General features: G+C 36.6%; 2 protein-coding genes across 2 annotated transcripts; both read left to right on the top strand.

Moving 5' to 3' along the window:
• Nucleotides 1–6,193: 6,193 nt before the first annotated feature.
• LOC113914991 (olfactory receptor 52E8-like) lies at nt 6,194–7,128 on the top strand. Its single transcript, XM_035723022.1, is given in 2 exon segments — nt 6,194–6,413; nt 6,416–7,128. Coding segments are annotated over 2 exon segments (927 nt in total). The 5' UTR covers nt 6,194–6,199.
• Nucleotides 7,129–15,664: 8,536 nt separating this feature from the next.
• Nucleotides 15,665–16,606, top strand: LOC113914684 (olfactory receptor 52E8-like). Its single transcript, XM_027580116.1, has one exon. It carries the CDS (start codon nt 15,665–15,667, stop codon nt 16,604–16,606), a length of 942 nt encoding a protein of 313 aa, XP_027435917.1.
• The last annotated feature ends 4,770 nt before the right edge of the window (nt 16,607–21,376 follow it).

The raw sequence follows: 21,376 nt of genomic DNA, 5'->3' as shown, positions 1-21,376 counted from the left end.
ATGTAGTTGTTGGCCATTTATATGTCTTCTTCTTGGGAGAAATGTCTGTGTCTTCTGCCAATTTTTTACTTGGCTTTTTGTGTGTGTGTGTGTTGAGTTTTACAAGTTCTTTATATATTTTGGATATTAACCTCTTATTGGATATGTCATTTGCAAACATATTTTCCCATCCAGTAGGTTGCCTTTTTGTTTTGTTGATGGTTTCCTTTTGTTAAAAAATATTTTATTTATTTATTTGTCAGAGAGAGAGAGAGAGAGCACAAGCAGGGGAAACAGCAGGCAGAGGGAGAAGCAGGCTCCCCACTGAGCAAGGAGCCTGATGTGGGTTTCAATCCCAGGACCCCAGGATCATGACCTGAGAGTAGGCATATGCTTAACTGACCGAGCTACCCAGGCATCCCTTGTTGATGGTTTCTTTTGCTCTCTTAAATAAATGGTGCTGGGAAAACTGAACAGCTAATATAAAAGAACGAACCTGGACTACTTTCTGATACCATACACAAAAATAAACTCAGATGGATGAACACCTAAATATGAGACTTAAAACCATAAAACTCTTAGAAGAGAACATAGGTGGTAATTTCTTTGACATTGGCTATAGCAACATTTTTCTAGACATGTCACTTAAGGGAAGGAAACAAAACCAAAAATAAACCATTGAGACTGCATCAAAATAAAAAGCTTTTGCATAGTGAAGGGAATAATGTAGTTTGAATGAAATTATGTCATTTTGAATGAAATTATGTCTTTCTGTAGTTTTATAAAAATAAATATATAGCAGAAATTCTTTAAAATATTGCTTCTATGTCATTTCTATCTCTTTGTCTCATGTGATTCCAGTTAACCTAAGTTTAGTTAAACCTAAACCTAAGTGGCTTGGTTACCTATTACTGTTTAATCAACTTTCTGTTTAGAGCAATGAAACAAACTAACTCATCTCATAAATTTTATTAACTGGGAATTTAGAAAGGTTAAGCAGGGACTGTTCTCTGCTTCATACTGTTTAGGACCTCAGATGTAATCATTCAAGTTGCTGAGAGTGACCTATATGACTGGTGGCTGGAACTAGTGGGCTTTCAAGTAATTTCTACTCTCAAGTCTGGCTTTTAGGCCAGGATAGTTGAAGGGCTCATCTAGGACTCTTGTCTAGGGAACCTGCATGTGGCTTCTCCAGTATGGTGATCTCAGGATCAACCTCACAAAGGCCCAAACAAGTAGTCTTCCCAGCAGTAAAAGATGGAAGTTGCATGATCTATTTTTTTTATTATTATGTTATGTTAATCACCATACATTACATCATTAGTTTTTGATGCAGTGTTCCATGATTCATTGTTTGCATATAACACCCAGTGCTCCATTCAATATGTGCCCTCTTTAATACCCATCACCAGGCTAACCCATCCCCCCACTTCCCTCCCCTCTAGAACCCTCAGTTTGTTTCTCAGAGTCCATAGTCTCTCATGGTTCATCTCCCCCTCCGATTAGTTGCATGGTCTATTAAAACCAATTCTGAGAAAGTATATAGCACTGCCTTCATCATACTGTATTGTTTTAGACAGCCATCTGCCTCCTCAGGTTCAGAGAGAGAAGAATGAGACACTCTTTGATGAGTGAAGTGTCAATACTTTTTTAAAGAACACAGGCCACCCTTTTGTAATAAAACACTCAGCAAATTAGTAATTGAAGAGAACTTCTCACCATAAAGGACATTTATGAAAAATCCATAGCTAACATTATATTCAAAGATAAAAGACTGAACAGTTTTCCCGTAAGATCAAGAACAAGACAAGAATGCCTGTTCTCATTCTTGGTATTCAACATAGTACTGAAAGTTCTAGCCAGAGCAATTAGCAATACATACAAAAAACCTATTAAAGTGAATGGCCACATTAACATATTCATATTTATCTATAATAAAATACTCAGCAAAGTTTCAGGAAGAAAGGAAACACACAAAACCAATATATTTCCATACGCTCAATTAAAAATAAAAAAGTAAATTAAGATAATTCCCTTTATACTAACATTAAAATAATAACACTCAGAAACACATTTAAGCAGAATTTGCACAATGAAAATTACAAAAAATTGATGAAAGAAATGATAGAACTAAGTAAATGGAAACACATCCTTTGTCCATAGATTGAAGACTTAATATAGTTAAGATGGCAATATTCTCCACAGAAATCTATAGATTCAATGCAATTGCTATTAAAATTTCCCTAACAACCTTCTTTGCAGAAATAGAAACTCGGATCTTAAAATTCATATTGAATTGCAGGGAGTGGCAAGTAGTCAAAATAATCTTAAAAAAAAACAAGGTTGAAAGATTCACACTTCCTACAAAGCTATGGTAATTAATACACTATGAGGCTGGCATAAGGATAGACACACAGATGAATGGAATAGAGATTAAATTTAAGAAACAAACTCAAGTATATATAGTCAAATATCTATGCTCATGACAATTCAAAAGAGGAACAAATAGTTTCTTTAAAAGTGGTAATGGAGGGGCACCTGGGTGGCTCAGTTGGTTAAGTGTCTGCCTTTGACTATGCTTTCACCATACTGTATGAGTGAAGTGTCAGTATTTTAGAACTCTCCAGTGAATATCACAGTCAGTGCCAAGAACCCAGGGAGACTACAGCCCGACCCCACTGGAAGCAGGGCAGCCGCATCAATATAAATGCCTATTTCTTGCCTAGGAAAGTGTGGACCCAGAGAAATGTCAGATGATGTTTCCAAAGTTCATCCTCTCAGAGACATTTGGAAAGTAAGGTAAGGCTGTATTGTCCTTGGTTAGGGCTGTGGGAAATAGCATGAGAAATGGGGAATGAGTTCATGCTACCCCAGAATAGGGAGAAGAAAGGAAAGTGAGTGCATAATACAGATAAATACAGGAAATACCTAAATACAGGAAAAAGGATAAAGAGCATACACAGACAAGCTTTGGGCATTACAAATTTTATACCCATAAACTAATGACCACAGACATTCCTATGTGTACATATATCTCTTTGCATTTGTAGTCGCACACATGCCACTCCAGGTGATGTACAGAAGAAAACTCTGTATCAGCTCAGCTACCTTTTCTTACCTTATATACTAGGGACCAAATGTGAACATCAAGAGATCAAGGACCATGTTTTCTTGGTAAATGACACATTGCCAGGCCAAAATAAATTAGATAAACAGGTATGTTTTTAACAATGGAATTCATGGATGAAACATCATGAAGCGTAACTATGAATGCTGGTAGGGTTTGTTTCATTTTGTTTTGCTTTATTTTGAATAGGGCCCAAGACCAAGGTGAAAAACTAGCTAAGAAATGGGATGGCATGTGGGTAGCTCGTGTTATTTCAGAGTAACATATGCAGTGGGACTGGGAATTAGGCATAGATAAGATAAAAAGTTATTACAGCAGAGTTTCTCAACCTTGGCACTACTGACATTTTGGGTCAGATAATTCTTTGTTCTTGGGGAGGGGCTGTTCTGTGCACTGTGGGATGTTTGCAGCATCTCTGGCACCTACCCATCAGACACTGGTAACACTTCCCTCAAGTTCTGACAGTCAGAAATGTTTCCAGACATTGCCAAGTATACCCTAGGGAGAAAATAGCTGTTGGTTGCAAAACACTGGAATAAAGAATCATCCCTCCTTTCCTTATCATTTACAGGACGTGAAATGGTGTTTATGTGTGTTGGGAAAGGTGAGTTGGTAGGTGGAGGCTGTGGAATATGGTAATGTAATGAGTAACATGATACAGAACTGAGAAAATGTCTGGTATAATTCGTTTTAGTACATTAGAAATCATGGTCCCCAAGGGGGGAGAGGCTGGGGCCCAGTCTCCTCACTGTACCTGGCAAAGATTTGGGGATATATGAATATATATTGATAGAATAGGTCAGCATATACTTATGGGATGAATAAGTGACTGGTTGGTTAACTGATTTGGAAATGTGACTGTTGAAACACTCAGGAGAGTACCAACTCATAGGAGGTTAATGCTCCTGGAAAATCAGGGGTGAGAATGAGATTAGCTTCCTTCTTTGGATGTAAAACCATAATAATGCTACAACCTCATGCTCTAGTTCACTCTAGTGACCCAGATGCTTTTCATTTAAAGATAGAACTATTAATCTCCAGAATCTGGAAAAGGTTGCAAAAAGGGCCACAGAGCCCAAGTCTTTTTTTTTTTTTTTTTTAAGATTTTATTTATTTATTTGACAGAGAGAGAGACAGCCAGAGAGGGAACACAAGCAGGGGGAGTGGGAGAGGGAAAAGCAGGCTTCCTGTGGAGCAGGGAGCCCAATGCGGGGCTCGATCACAGAACACTGGGTTCATGACCTGAGCCGAAGGCAGACGCTTAACGACTGAGCCACCCAGGCGCCCCTAGCCCAACTCTTAAACGGCAAACCAGTGAACTCACCCTCTGAGGTAGGGCCGGTAATAATTTTGATTATTATGTTTGTTATTATGTTTTGATTATTATGTTCTCAAAACATACATGTGTTTCTCTCTACCTAGAATAAACCTCCTCTGCTTTTCCTATGCACAAAGTTGCCCTTGATCCATTTACCTCTTCCATGGAGTTTCTTTTGTCCTATTCATACCCATAACATTTGTTGTATTTTTCTACCATAATGCAACATTTTATTCAGATTTCATCTTTTCATTTGTATTTCCCTCACTCCACTGTGAAAGCATCAGTCAGGTCTTATTCAAATTTTCTAAATTTCTATCCCAATTTTTCCCTTCTTTCTGCCGCTTCTGACAGGCCTCACGTGGACCACTTTCTTTGCTAGAGGCTATGATGCTTTTTCTGGGCATCTATCTCTGATGAGAACTACTCAAGTGTGAACTCCCTCAATTTCCGGCCATTGATCCTGAGTCTACCATTTTCACATAGTTTTCAAAATCGTTTTATCTCAGGAAGTTACCCAATAAGGAACTCTTTTCCTGTTTTAATTTAATTTAATTTAAATATTAATTCAGGATAAATAACTGCAACATTTTGCTGCTCAAGCTAGTTATTATATAATAGATCCCTTAATAAATTCCTTTTTATTTAGTCCTTAAAAGGAAATACCCAGGAAGATATCAAGATCTGGGATAGAGGACAGTTTGTTGGACTCTAATTTCAAGGGTATCCAAAGAAATACTCTTTTCCTTGTATAAATAGGAATAGATAGGATTTGAATAAGATAGAGCTAAAAATTAGAAACTCTTAAGTATCCCTGATTAGACATCCCAAAACAGCTTCTTAAATTAATTTGAAATTTTATGGATTCAGTGTATAATGAGATCATTTCAATTTAAAATATTTTATGAATCCAAGTTTCACTCTCACATTAAAAGTTCCTGTGATATTATATTGATTTAAATAAAAATTTTTTTAAAAAGTTCCTGTGCAAATGTCTCTATTTTATTATCTTTATTCATGATCCAAAATATTTTGGATGAAAATGACTTTTGGAAGACTTCGTTAAGATGGAAATTATGTTACTAATTATCTGGGGCATGCTGGTTATTATGACTACCCTCTACCTTATTTATTTAACAAACTTTTTTCTCCCTGAGAATTTGTGTGTGTGAAGTAGTTTCAGGTTCATGAATAAAAAAAAGTAAATTTGTTGTTTCTGTTTCAGAATCAAACAGAGGTATATGCATAGTCAAATACACACACATATATATATATACAAATGCAAATATGTATATTTATATATACATATATATGTATGTATATACATATGCATAATATATATATATACATAAACACACACACACACACACCCATGAATGGTCCTCAAATTCCCCAGTAAGGGAATGGGTTGAATTACATCTGGTAAAGCATTTTTCATATAAATTAAATGCAATGTATGTAACACCATGACATACAAAGAACAAAACCCTGTATTATTCCTGATGTATACTTCTCCCCTCTCTTGTTCAATCTTTGATATATGGGAATGATCCGGGGAATAGAGAGATTGGCTCTATTCCTGGAGCCCTCTGATGTTCAGGTAAGGATGGCAGAGAAGTTTTGATAACATTGGAAGAAGTGGGAGAAAATGAATATTGCAAACTTATTTTGCATTTAACCAGGAGTCAGGAAAAAGACAGAAGTGGAGCAAGAATCACTACTGGGAAGTTGATATCTAACACTGCTATATGCAGTCACCGACAGTGGCAAAGACAATGTCCATACTTAACGACACCCAGTTTCATCCTTCTTCATTCCACCTCTTGGGTATCCCTGGGCTGGAAGCTGTGCACATCTGGATTGGATTTCCCTTTTTCTTTGTGTATCTTATTGCACTCCTGGGGAAAGCTGCTGCCCTGTTTGTGATCCAGACTGAGCATAGTCTCCATGAGCCCATGTCCTACTTTGTGGCCATGTTGGACTCCGTCGACCTGGCTTGTCCACAGCCACCATCCCCAAAATGCTGGGTATCTTTTGGTTCAGACTCAGGGATATATATTTTGAAAGCTGCCTTTCCCAGATGTTCTTCATCCATTTCTTCACTGCCCTGGAGAGCACTGTGTTGATGGCCATGGCCTTTGACCACTACATTGCCATTTGTAAACCCCTTTGGTATACCCTGATCCTCACCAGCAAAATCATCAGCATCATTGCAGGCATTGCTATTCTGCGGAGTCTATGCATGGTGATCCCACTGGTCTTTCTTCTCCTGAGGCTACCCTTCTGTGGCCACTATATCATCCCTCATACCTACTGTGAACACACGGGCATTGCCCGTCCAGCCTGGGCCAGCATCAAAGTCAACATAATATTTGGTCTTGGGGATATGTCCATATTACTATTGGATGTGCTTCTTATTACTCTTTCCTCTGTCAGGATCCTCCATGCTGTCTTCTGTCTGCCCTCCTGGGAAGCCCAGTGCAAAGCTCTCAACACCTGCGGCTCCCACATTGGTGTTATCTTAGCTTTTTTCATGTCAGCATTTTTCTCTTTCTTGACACACCATTTTGGCCACAGTATCCCCCAGTATATCCATATCCTCTTAGCCAACCTATATATGTTTGTTCCACCAGCCCTCAGTCCTGTAATCTATGGGGTCAGGACCAAGCGGATTAGGGAGCGGGTTTTGAAGATTTTTTTTTAAAGACAGTTAACCATTGCTTTTCCTAGAATTACAGTTCTTAAATACACCATTTGCTCATTAGAAGGAGGTTATTGTCTAAAAAGATAGAAGAGAAATAGCAAAGATGAATATAAACAGAAATAACGTTTTTTTCTGTAATCCTTTGAGTTTACAGATAATAATAATTTTTTGGGTGATAATATTACAATTTTTAAGGATTGCATCTTTTACAAAGTACTTATATTTATACTATTTGATGATCAAGGTAGTCCTATAAAGTCATTACTATATTCACAAGTTTTCAGGTGAGAGTTTGATGCTTAGGATTACACCAGGCTTCCCAGGAGGGCAGGCAGAAGACAGCATGGATTTTCTTTCTTGAAAAAGAAAAACAAAGCTGGAGGCATCACAATTCCAGACTTCAAGTTATCCTACAAAGCTATAGTAATCAAAACAGCATGGTACTGGCACAAAAATAGATACATAGATCAATAAAAGAGAATAGAAAACCCAGAAGTAAACCCACAATTATATGATCAAGTAATCTTCAACAAAGGAGGATTGAATCTACAATGGGAAAAAGAGTCTCTTCAGCAAAGGGTGTTGGGAAAACTGGACAGCTACATGCAAAAAAGATGAAACTAGACCACTGTCTTTCACTGGTGGAGGAGAAAAAATGGTTTCAGGTCTGCTACTAATCTTTTGCTTCCTCGTAGACAAGTGTTAGAAATCAAGATTGTGGTTATCTTTGCTTTCATTTCCCTTGCCTCAGAAGACAGATCTAGAAAAACATTGCTATGCCTATGTCAGAGAAATTAGTGCATGTGCTCTTTTCTAGGATTTTTATGGTTTCAGGTCTCACCTCACGTTTAGGTCTTTAATCCATTTTGAATTTATTTTTGTGTATGGTGAAAGACATATGGTCAGTTTCATCCTTTGTTTTCCTTTTTCAAGGTTGCTTTGGCTATTTGGGGTCTTTTGTAGTTCCATACAAATTTTAGGACTGTTTGTTCCAGTTTTGTGAAAAATGCTGTTGGTATTTTGATGGGGATTGCATTAAATCTGTAGATTACTTTAAGTAGTATGGACATTTTAACAATATTTGTTCTTCCAATCCATGAGCATGGAATGTCTTTTCATTTCTTTGTGTCATCTTCAATTTCCTTCATCAGTGTTTCATAGTTTTCAGAGTACAGGTCTTTAACCTCTTTGGATAGGTTTATTCCTATGTACTTTTATTATTTTTAGTGCAATTGTTAAGTGGGATTGTTTTCTTAATTTCACTTTCTGCTGCTTTATTATTAGTATATAGAAATGCAACAGATTTTTGTATGCTGATTTTGTATCCTGCTACCTTACTGAATTCATTTATCAGTTCTAGTAGTTTTTTTGGTGGAGTCTTTAGGGTTTTCTATGTTTAGTATTAGATCATGTGCAACTAGTGAAAATATTACTTCTTCCTTACCAATTTGGATGCCTTTTATTTCTTTTTGTTGTCTGATGGCTGTGGCAAGGACGTCTAGTACTATGTTGAATAAAAGTGGTGAGAATGGACATCCTTGTCTTGTTCCTGACCTTAGGGGAAAAGCTCTCAGTTTTTCCTCGTTGAGTGTGATGTTCACTCTGGGTTTTTCAGCTAAGGCCTTTGTCATGCTGAGGTATGTTCCCTCTAAACCTACTTGGCAGCCACAGTGGAAAATGGATGGAAGTTCCTCAAAAAGTTAAAAATAGAACTATCCTATGATCCTATCTCACTACTGAGTATTTATGCAAAGAGTACAAAAACACTGATTCAAAGGAATAAATGCAGCCTGACGTTTATAGCAGCATTATCTACAATAGCCAAATTACAGAAGCAGCCCAAGTGTCCACTGATAGATGAATGGATAAAGAAGATGTGGTAAATATATATACAATGGATTATTATTCAGCCATAAAACATAATGAAATCAGCCATTTGCAACAACAGGGATGAAGCTAGAGCGTATTATGGTAAGTGAAATAAGTCAGTCAGAGAAAAACAAATACCATATGATTTCACTCATATGTGGAATTTAAGAAATAAAACACATGAGGGGCGCCTGGGTGGCTTAGTTGTTAAACATCTGCCTTCAGCTCAGGTCATGATCCTGGGGTCCTGGGATCAAGCCCCACCTCGGGCTCCCTGCTCAGCAGGAAGCCTGCTTCTCCCTCTCCCACTCCCCCTGCTTGTGTTTCCTCTCTCGCCGTATTTCTCTCTGTCAAATAAATAAATAAAATCTTAAAAAAAAAAAAAACAACACATGAACAAAAGAAAGAGAGAGAGAGAGAGACACAAACCAAAAAACAGACTCCTGACTGTAGAGAAAAAACTGATGGTTACCAGAGGGGAGGTGGGTGGGGGAATGGGTGAAATAGGTGATGGGGATTAAGGAGTGCATTTGTGATGAGCACTGGGTGTCGTATGTAAGTGTTGAATCACTATATTGTACACCTGAAACCTATATTACACTGTATGTTAACTGTACTGAAATTAAAACAAAATCTTAATAAATAAAATTTTTTTTTGTTCTTTAAAAGTCACTGTTTAGGGAAGGAAAAATCAAGTTACAGAGCAGGAGGCAATATGTGCAAAACAATATGTCGTGAAAGACTTGTATCAAGAATATATAAAGAACTCTCAAAAATCAATAATAAGGAAACAACCCAATTTAAAACATGGACAAATGATTTGAACAGGCACTTCACCAAAGAAAATTATATAGATGACAAATAAATACATAAAAAGGTGCTCAGCATCACTGGACTTCAGGGAAATGTACACCAAAATACAATGAGGCAGCACTAGAATCTATTCAGTTGAAAAACCCTGAGAACTACAATTACTGATGAGCATGTGGACCAACTGACAATCTTATACATAGGGAATATCAATGCTCTCTAGTCAACAGCCGCCAGGAATACAATTATAGTTTTTAAAAAAGGAGGATTCATCACCTCCTGTAATAAGAGACACCACATGCAGTGGTGAAATGTTAGGGGTCTCAGTAAGAGTGTTCAAGGAAGGGCTTGATATTGGATTTGGACTTGCTTAGGGGATATTTTTCAGAAATAGATGTTTTCAGGATGCTCATACTTAGTGAAATTTTTTATATTAAGTGGACATCATCAATCAAGATGTTTGTGCGAAGACTGCTATCAACTGACAGATATTAGAGCTGCTTTTTTCTTTCTCAGAAGAAAGACAGTCTCTCACGATTTTATACTTATCCAGGCTAAACACAATACATAATCTTTCTGTGATGTCCTCAAATGATGTATGTTTCTATTTTACTTTGCAGTTTTTATTGTGCCATCTTCTAAGCCTCTTCTAAAGGAAATTGAGTTAGGAAGCCGGGAAAACTCACCGATTCCCTGAATTTCTGTAGCTCTAAAGTTGGCCCCGTGTATGTTAAAACTTAGTTCTTTGCCTCGTCATACAGGGCTAGTATTAACTATGCAACCAGAATATAAGCTTCTTGGGGAAAAGATTTACAGATGCAAAACATTACTGACCACATACTTAATTTTAAATAAGTGCTCAGTGGCTAACCTAACTTCTAGATCAAGTAAATGATATTTGCTGGAAAAGAGTGGCACAATCATTAGAGTATAGAACAGCCATGGGTAATGAGTTGGAGAAATTATAGGTTGGCTCAGATGTTATTCTTGTGGGACTGATGGCAAGAGAATAATTAGAAAGAGTGGGTTGTTAGAGAATGAGAAATTCTTTCAAATTGGGAAGCTAAGGGGAGAAACTTGAAAGTCCCAAGGGATTCTGCTGCCCCTGTGCTTTCTTTCTGCCCATAAACCTATGGTGAGAACTTGTGAATTCATTTCCTTCATGTCCTCATCCCATGTGGCCCCAGAAGAGCAGCTATTCCCCTTCAGGGAGAGGATTTTTAATCTCAGTATAAACTTTTCTCCTTGAACCCCAGTTATAGTGCTAAGACATGCTTGGAGCAGTTATTGGTCAGGATTGCAGATTCTTTCAATATTGGCTATTCCTGAAGCTGGTGAGTTGGGTATAGGCTTGGCCGCTAGATGTATTTAAACCCATAGGTTGGGAAGGTTTGAGCTTGGGTATGTTGATTTAATCCCCTCATTAAATTGACGATATACATTTATATATGATACAAATATTGATTTGGAGGACATAAACCAAAATATTTTACATTAAATATCTAATGGGTAGAATTTCAAGTAATTTTGCATATTTTAGTGTTTTATCATTTTTTTTCACAACAAGCATACCTACTTTAATGATAAGGAAAATTAAAAGAAAACTAAGCAAACAACTTATTTTGCTGATTTATTACTACATTTCTCCCTCTCTCTTCTGTTTTCTCTTTCCCACTCTGTTCTGTTTTGCCTCCTTTCCCTCTCCCTCCCCCCCTCTGTTCTGTCATTCCTCTTCTCTCTCTCTTCCTTTCCCTCCCACTTCTAACTCTCTTTTAGCCTAATTCTACTGAACTTATGTGACTGCTTATTTCAGAATCTCTTTTGTATTTAATATCCAAAAAAAGACATTCTTAAATTTTTTTCCAAATGAAATTAATACATTTTCTATTTTTATTTCTTTGTCACTAATGGTGAATAGCAGCAATTTTTTAATACCTTCATCTTCCAAACCGTGTGTAGCTTCTTAAAAGTACAATGGACTTTCTCATTCTGATTTACACATACTATATGGCTACATGTTTACATACATATTCACTCTTGCTTTAGTATTCCCTATTATCAAGCAGTTTTAGCATTACATATATAAGTTGTAGATAAAAATACAAAACAAATGATAAATTTATTTAACGACATCACTTTCCTATCAGCAGAACTCAGTCACTCATTACTTTCTGACTCTTCCAGTCTATCTATCTTCTACTACTTTCCTAATACCAGGGCCTTGTTTGGTAAAAGTAAGATGATCTTCTTTCTGTCCCCCACATCAGGAACATGTATGCATTTATTTAGCTCTCCACCTGCCTATTTGGTCTGGATTGTGAGGGTGGATCTCTTCTGGGTTGATATGAATCTAGCATATGGCAGCCTGAACTAGTCCTACTCAGTGGTGTACAAAGGAACAACTCTGCTCTCAGCGAGGGCTCTCCCTTTACCCAGCCCTGCAGAATACCTGATAGAACGTGTTTTTGGTTTTAACACAGTTCTTGAGCTTTTGTTATTCATTCTCCGCATGGATAAAGATCTGGATAGAGGGCATAAGCATGTTCTGGATAGGTGGCATGCTGAATGAGGCTGTCTTTCAGCCATTACTTTTCTACCTCCTGTCCTAGTCTATTTTTCTACATGAGGCCTCCTAAATTCCCTTCCAAGTCTAAGGTTTTGGCTACAGATTTCACAAGTCTCTGCCCTCATCCTTTTGGCCCTTGAAAAAGTCTATTTATTTAGGCACTCTACTATAAATAGTGATTATATGTGAAAACTAGTTGCCATTGTAAAGATTGAATAACTCAGATTTTGGAAAATGCACTACTATAAAACTTTTCTATTGATATTTCATTAATGCCATAGAGCAGCACAAGAGTCGAGGGTTTCCAGGAGAAAAATAAGATATACATAAATAAATCTATCAATCATATGTTACTGCCCATTTCTGATTGTCCTACCAACTGCTTTTGCTAAATCTTCCCTACAATGTCTGCCTTGTATTCCCCCTTTGCTGCATCACAGGCCCATTAATAGACCCCTTGTCAGGAAAGCCTCTGATCAAGGACTTATTTTATATATTCATAGTTTCCTTATAAGGATCATGGTGTTGATTCTCATTTCATTTCTCTATCCTTACCTGCCACATACACTGTGTGATTTCTATTGTCCTCCTAGTGAGGACTTTTGACCAGGAGTTAGAATTAACAATTACCTACTTATCCAGTCTTTCATTCACAAATGTTTTGAGTGGCAGCTCTCTGGCAGATGTTGTGCTAGAGAAATAATGATGAACAAACGTGCTCACTGGCCTCCTCTGCAACTTTGCGTGAAGCTTATCCAATGGAACTCAGACATTGATTAAGTAGACATACAGAGAGTTATGTAATAGAATAAGAAGGTCTTAGGAGAGACTATTGCCAGCCAACACACTGAGTTCAGTGAAGGCCTTCTTTAGAATGCGTCACTTAGGTAAAATGTGGAGGATTAATTGGAGGATGATGCTGGTTCCTCCTCTCTTTTCCTCATACCTGTCTTGAGGAGCTCTCCTACAGGTACATTTCCACTTTCAGAGATTTCATCTTCCTCTTTTTTTCTTTCACAGGGCATTTCTCTTTTATTCTTAAAATCTACTTTGATTGTCTACAATCTCAAGTGCATTGTATATTGTGCAACATCCTAACTTCCTTGGCTTTTAGGAAGAGATCATGTCTCATATTAATGCTATTTCATACTCTTCAAAGTGCTATTCTTTATTGATTATAATTAAGAACACACTCATCTTTGGTTCCCAGTTCTTTAGAGTTGTAAATTTAGAACAATTATATTAGAAAATATGCAAGAGGTAGTAGATAATGAAGAACAGGAAACTGGGAGGAAATTTGGGGTGCTGATTATGAGGGCAAGTAGCTCAAGAAACCAAATAAAGGACTAAATGCTTGATACTATATGAAAATTCCACAAATAGATGCATTTGGGTAGAATCCTAGGAATACCAGGAGGTCAGAGAGCTGTTGACTGCAACCAAGCAGTCATTTTGAGGATGGAGACGTGCTCCTGTGATCCAGACATAAAAGAAATCCACTGATTCAGGAGCCAGAATCTGTCCTGTTTTTCCCAATGTGGCTGATATGAGTAGCAAGTGGTATAATTTGTCTGAAATTTCTTTGTGAAGTTGAAATAAATAATATTAAATGCTTATATAACACTATTATTTCTGTAGTTGTTCTCTCCCTTCTAATAGCAATGGCAATATAATGATGACAATATCCATGAATTCCCGTTTAGGGACAAAGTTGGAAGTGGTATGGATTGTTTAGAAGTGAAGTGAAGCCATCTTGTCTGCTATGAGGATTAGGGGACATAAATGGGGAGCCTGCATGGTTCAGTCAGTGCTTTAAGCCCCAGTCAATCTATCTAAAAATGGTGGTTTTATGTCTAAGATTAATTATGTTATGTTGAATTTTGTGAACTCTGTGGCCTCATAGAGCAAGGTCTTTGTTTCAAAGAATAAAGCGAAAATGTCTTCATCCCTGATGTAAAAGTAACACAAATTTAGAAAAAGAAAAAATGTGCTTAGTTTTTGATGAAAGTTATTTATAAACAAGTTGAAGAAGAAAGATAGGCTATATTAAGTAGCAGAAATAAAAGTCTAATGATTGTAAGTGGAAATGCACAGAGGAATATATTGCACTTATATTTCTAATTAAACAAATTATCTTTAACTTATTATTATTATTTATGGAAGTAGAGTTGATACACACTGTGACATTAGTTTCAGGTGTACAACATAGTGATTTGACAAGTTAATACATTATGCCATTCCTACCATCTGTCACCATACAACACAATTATAGTACCATTGACTATATTCCCTATGCTGTACCTTTTATCTCTATGAATTATTCATTCTGTAACTAGAAGCCTGTATCTCCTACTACCCTTCATCCATTTTGTCCATTCTCCCATACCCCTGCCCTCTGGCAAGCATCAGTTTGTTCTCTGTATTATGGGTCTGTTTCTGCTTTTTGTTTGTTTTTTATTTTATTTTATTTTTTTCATTTTGGATATGTTTATGTTTTTATTACTAGTCTTAGAAACATAGTATAAATTATTATTTTTTATTATTATGTTATGTTAATCACCATACATTACATCATTAATTTTTGATCTAGTATTCCATGATTCATTGTTTGTGCATAACACCCAGTGCTCCACGCAGAACATGCCCTCTTTAATACCCATCACCAGGCTAACCTATCCCCCCACCCCCCTCCCCTCTAGAACCCTCAGTTTGTTTCTCAGAGTCCATAGTCTCTCATGGTTTGTCTCCTCCTCCGATTCGCCCCCTTCATTCTTCCCTTCCTGCTATCAAGTATAGTATCTGTTCTTATCAGCTTTTTGTTTGTTTTTAAACAAATGATCTTAAAAGATGTTTCTGAAATCTACAATATTGTCTGTACCCACAGATTATAGTCTTTGTATCAGTGAGATATCAATGTGTATATCTTCTCCCAATCTCTAATTAAATAGTTTTAAAAGTTAGAGCCTAAAATAGAATCTTATATCAACTGACTTAGTGTTCTCACTAAAATTAATTTAGATGATCTCATCCAATATCTAAATATCCATTCATTTCTTAAGGAATATTCTCCTTCATTTGTCATATGTATGTATCAATGAAAGTAAAAGACAGGAAAAGATGTATGAGGGAAAACATGATCTTTCATCTGTGTTCCTAGAAGAAATATAGTAATTACATCTTTTTTTGTTCTTATTCTGTATTAGCAGTATTGATGAGGCATTGGGAAGCATAATATAGAACTAAAGATTCCTTCAAATGCAGAGAGTGCGACCATTAGAAGTCTTTGTCAGTATGTCTCCAGCCAAGACCTCATTTATTCACCCCTCATCCTTCCTGCTGTTGGGAATCCCAGGACTGGAAAATATGCAGTTCTGGCTTGGTGTCCCTTTTGGTACAGTGTATCTGATTGCCCTCCTGGGGAATGTCATCATCCTCTTTGTGATCCAGAATGAGGACAGCCTTCACCAGCCCATGTTCTACTTATTGGCTATGTTGGCTCTCACTGACCTGGGCGTCTCCACTGCCACCGTTCCCAAAATGCTGGGCATTTTCTGGTTTGGCCTCAGTGAGATTGACTTTGGGGGATGTTTAGCTCAGATGTTCTTCATACACCTGTTTACAGGCTTTGAGACATTCATGCTTGTAGCCATGGCTTTTGATCGCTATATTGCCATTTGCCACCCTCTTCGATACAACACAATCCTCACCAACAGAACTATTTGCATTATTGCTGGAGTAGGAATGTTGAAAAATTTTGCTTTAGTGTTTCCACTTGTGTTTCTCCTTCCAAGGCTTTCATTCTGTGGCGATAATATTATACTCCATATCTACTGTGAGCACATGGGCACTGCCCTCCTGGCCTGTGTCAGCATAAAGGACGATATATTATTTGGATTAATCCTCATCTCTATGATTCTTTTGGATGTTGTTTTGATTGCTATCTCCTGTGTGAAGATTCTACACAGGGTCTTCAGACTCTCATCCTGGGAGGCCAGGTTCAAAGCTCTTAATACCTGTGGTTCCCATGGATGTGTCATCGTAGCTTTTTTCACTCCAGCATTTTTCTCCTTTATGACTCATTGGTTTGGACACAATATTCCACGTTATATCCACAGCCTCCTGGCTAATTTATATGTGGTCATCCTTCCTGCTCTTAACCCCATTATTTATGGAGTGAGAACCGAGCAGACCCAAGAGCGGGTAGTAACAATCTTCCTTTTTAAGGAAGTTTGATTCTGAACACTTGATTTGGAGTCTTCAAATCTTTTTCCTTTTCATCCATAAAAGAGGCAATTGTTAAGCTTTTATAGAGTAAATGCTTTCCAGTAAATGATGTTAAACACAATATTCCTTATTTATGTGCAGTATCAAATTAAAGATAAATTGACATAGTAGTTATTGTTCCTAGACTAACTAAACATAAATAAATGTTTGTTAAATAAACAATGTCTGTTAAATAAATATGGGTCACTTATTTCTGGAACTCATATTAAAATCAGGATCCATGGGTAAAGTTTTAGTGCAACTCAAGTACTATTTTTTTCCCCAAGTACTATTAATTAGTCTCTTTACGGTGTTTACTGATTATGGTGGAGGAGTGCTGAGCTGCCAAGAACTGTCATAGCTATAATGGCACTGACTAGACAAGCTGTAGGGTGTGGGTTCCAGGAGCAACAATTAAAGAAATCAAGCACCAATTTTATTTCTCCTGTAGTACAGTTGACTTCCTTAATCATGTAACCACAGGGGAAAAAAATAATCCATAAAACACCATAAACATCATTGTATGCTCCATTTTTATAAGTTTTGAAATAGCAACTACAGCGACTATGTAACAACTACAACTCTGTTAACAACTACTAACAGAGGTAAAAGTATTTGAAAGGATTCATGGGGCTTCACGAGGTGTACTCGTTTTAGGCTTTAAATAAGGTCAAGGTAAAATATAGCAGGAACAAGAAATAGAACAGGTAAACACAGAAAGATGCAAAAAATTCAGGCACAACTCCTAGGACCTTTTCTCAATTGTGCAGAATGAAATTTATCTTTGTAGTGAACCACTAAAAATGTGGAAAGCTACCTTTGTTTCACCTAAGCCAACACACAAAATTAATGAGAGTTTTTTTTTTAATCTTATCGGTTACATAACAAAAACTGGGACCTTCATAATATGTGTGGGCCTTACCCAATCAGTTGAAGGCTTGTATAGAACAAAAACTGACCTTCATGGACCATTCTGCCGTTTGCTGAGTATATCTATTCCAATTATGCATTCTGTAATTGGAGAAATAACCACAGGATGATTTTGGAGACCCACTGATCACCTGACCTACAAAGTCCCTACAATGACTGTAAGGACTTCATCAAAGTAAGAAATATGTATATTTATTTTCAAAAAGAGTGAACTTGGTGATGAGCATTGGATATTGTATGGAAGTGTTGCATCAATATATTGTACACTTGAAACTAATATTATGCTGCATGTTAACTAACTGGAATTTAATTTAAAAAATATGGAATAAAAAGAATATTGAAGAATACTGAAGGTAACATGAAAGAATATCTTCACATGTTACTGAGTTCAACAAAGATTTCTTCAATAGGACACAAAGAGCAATAACTTTAATGTAAAATATTAATAAATTTGATTTCATTGAGCATGAAAACTTGTATTCTTCAAAAAATACCATGTAAAGAGCGGAAAGTCAATTCATGTAGAGTGGGAGCAGATATTTGCAGGATATATATCTGAGAAAGGATTTATACACAGACTATAAAAAGAATATTTACAACTTCCTAAGGAAAAGATTATACAGTTCTAAGGAAATGGGCACAGACTTTAAATTAAATGGTGTTCCACTAAAGAGAACATCCAAATGGTCAATAGCTATAGTTTTTACAACATCATTAGTGGTAAGGTAATGTATTTAAAGCCACATCACAATAGCACTACATGATGCTAACAAATAATGGCAACAAATAAACATAAACATACATACCCACCTGTCACCAACACACATACAAAACCAATAGTGCTGATGAGGATGTACAGCAATTGGCTTCTATGTAACTGGTGAAAATGTAAAATTATACATATAATTTCAGAGAACTGTTGGAGCTTTCTAATAAAGATAAAAATGTATCCTCCCAATCACTCAGCAATCATACAAAGGAATTATTACTGATGGCAAATGTCTCCCAAACAACATGTAGAGAAATGATAATAACAACTTTATTGAAAATAGTAAAAAATGAGATAAAACTCCAATGTCATCCACAATTAATAATTAAATTTTGTACATTTATAAAGTGGAATACTATGCAACAACAAAAAGTAACAAGCTACAGTTAAATTCATTCACATGAATTAATTTCGCAGACATAATTTTGAGTGAAGTAAGCCATCACAAAAGATATATATCACATGATTTAATTAATATTAATGTCAATTAATAACAAAGTCATAGACTATGCAATCTATAGTATTAGATATAAAAAATGATGAACTCTGAAAGTTTTTCACTGGTAGGGGCACAAAGTCTTCTCCTGGGTTGTTGGTATGCCAAGTATTTTCATCTGAGCAGTAGTTACATAGGTTCTGGGCTGCTCACAAAGTGTGCAGGCACTCAGCAAATACTTTCTATGGGGCCTCTGACCACAAATACAATTTGAATCACTCTAAATCAGCATGCCAGCACTGTTATGGTAGATTGGCCTTTAGCAATCCCATGAAATAAATACTGTACCACCCAGCAGAGCAATCTGCTCTCCTGGCCGCCACCCTAGAATAGGGACCATTCAAAAGGCCTTGGGAAACTATAAGCATTACCCCTGGAGCTCTTTGGGCATCTGTACAACACTATTAATGCAGAATATTGGGTTAGGAAGCATCCCAAAAGGGAGTGTCCTAAAGTGGAGAAACAGGAAGGCACTCAAGAGGGGTACTTTGAGCTTGGGGAAGGGCAGCTAGTTCTAGCCACTGGAAAGGGACTTAGAAACTTTCAAGAATGGTATTCTTTGCATAGTTTGTGTATTCATAAAAAGCCATCAAGTGGTATGTGTAAGATTCTTTCATTTTACTATGTGTATGTTGTACTTGATAATTTTTGTTAATACCTTTTAAACTTTGTATTGAGATATAATTGACATATAAATTTTATTAGTTTCAGGTGAGCGACATAATGCTTTGATATTTGAGTATATTGTGAAATGATCCCACAATAAGTTTAGTTCATCATGTGGTTATACTTTTTTCTTGTGATAGGAACTTTTAAGATCTACTCTTTTAGTATATATATATATATATATATATATATATATATATATATATATATAAAATACAATTTTATTAACTAAAGTCCCTATGCTGTACATTACATCCCCATAATGTATTTATTTATTTATTTACTTATTTTAAATATTTTATTTTATTTATTTGAGAGAGAGAGCACAAGAAGGGGTAGAGTCAGAGGGAGAAACAGACTCCCCACTGAGCAGGGAGCCTGATGCGGCACTCGATCCCAGGACTCTGGGATCATGACCTGAGCTGAAGGCAGTTGCTTAACCAACTGAGCCACCCAGGCACCTGACATATTTATTTTATAACTGGAAATTTGTACTTTTTGGCCCCCTTCTCCCATTTAATTCACTCACCCACCTCTGGCATCCAACAGTCTGTTCTCTATATCTATGAGTTCTTTTTGTTTTGTTGTTTGTTTGTTTTTTAGATTCTACATATAAGTGAGATCATACAGTATTTCTCTTTCTCTCTTTAACTTATTTCACTCAGCATGATGCTGTCAAGGTCCATCTGTATTGCCACAAAAGACAAGATTTTCTTCTTTTTGTGGCTAAATAGTATTCCAGTGAGTGCGTGTGTGTGTGTGTGTGTGTGTGTGTGTACCACATTTTCTTTATCCACTCACTGATGGATGAACACATAGGTTGCTACATATCTTAACTATTGTCAGTAATGTTGCAATGAAAATGGGGAGGCAGATATCTTTTCCAGTTAGCATTTTCCTTTCCTTGAGATTAATATCAAGAAGTGGGATTTCTGGATCACATGGTAGTTCTGCTTTTAATTTCTCAAGGAAACTCCATACTATTCTCATAGAGGCTGCATCAAGTTACATGCTCACCAACAGAGCAAAAGGGTTCCCTTTTCTCCATATCTTCACCATCACTTGTTATTTCTTTTTTTTTTTTTGATAATAGTCATTCTAACAAGTGTGAGGTGATATCTCGCTGTAGTTTTATTTTTTTAGATTTCATTTATTTATTTGAGAGAGAGAGAGCATGAGCATGAAAGGGGTAGAAGGAGAGAATCCCCAAGCAGACTCCCTGCTGAGAATGGAGCCTGACATGTGGCTTGATCCCATGACCCATGAGATTGTGACCTGAGACCAAGAGAGTCAGAAACTCAACCAATTGAGCCACCCAGGCACCCCGACTTCACTGTAGTTTTGATGTGCATTTCCCTGATGATTAGTTATGCTAAGCAAATTTTCATGTACCTGGTGGCCATGTCTATGTCTTCTTTGAAGAAAAATTTTTTTAAGGTAAAAAATTATTAAGCACCTGCTATATGAGTAGCAAGACACCATGAAGTAAACATTGGCCAAATACATATCATTGATCAAAAACTATGAAATGTAGATAGGATATTCAGGTTCATCTGATAAGCCACAAGGAAGAAGCGCAAATTAAAAAGTGCTGGACAAGGTACTTAATAAATAAAGAATGAATGAATAACTAAAGTTTGTGAATCCAAGAGTAATTACTATCTATGGCATTAAATTTGACTTTTGAGAATGTAATTGACATGGTTAGGAATTCACCCATTTAGAGATGTTCATTCCTGAACATATTAAATTCCTTATCATACTGATGCTTCTATGAAGTCCCCCTTTACCAATAGAGATAGGGATAGAGATATAAATATATTTATATTTCTATAAGTTTTGCAGTATTGCAGATACATACATCTAAAGACCGACTGGT

The sequence above is a fragment of the Zalophus californianus genome, chromosome 11 (genome assembly GCF_009762305.2).
Source record: "Zalophus californianus isolate mZalCal1 chromosome 11, mZalCal1.pri.v2, whole genome shotgun sequence".
In the NCBI taxonomy this organism is placed as follows: Eukaryota; Metazoa; Chordata; class Mammalia; order Carnivora; family Otariidae; genus Zalophus; species Zalophus californianus.
This window is presented reverse-complemented; position numbering and strand designations above follow the sequence as displayed.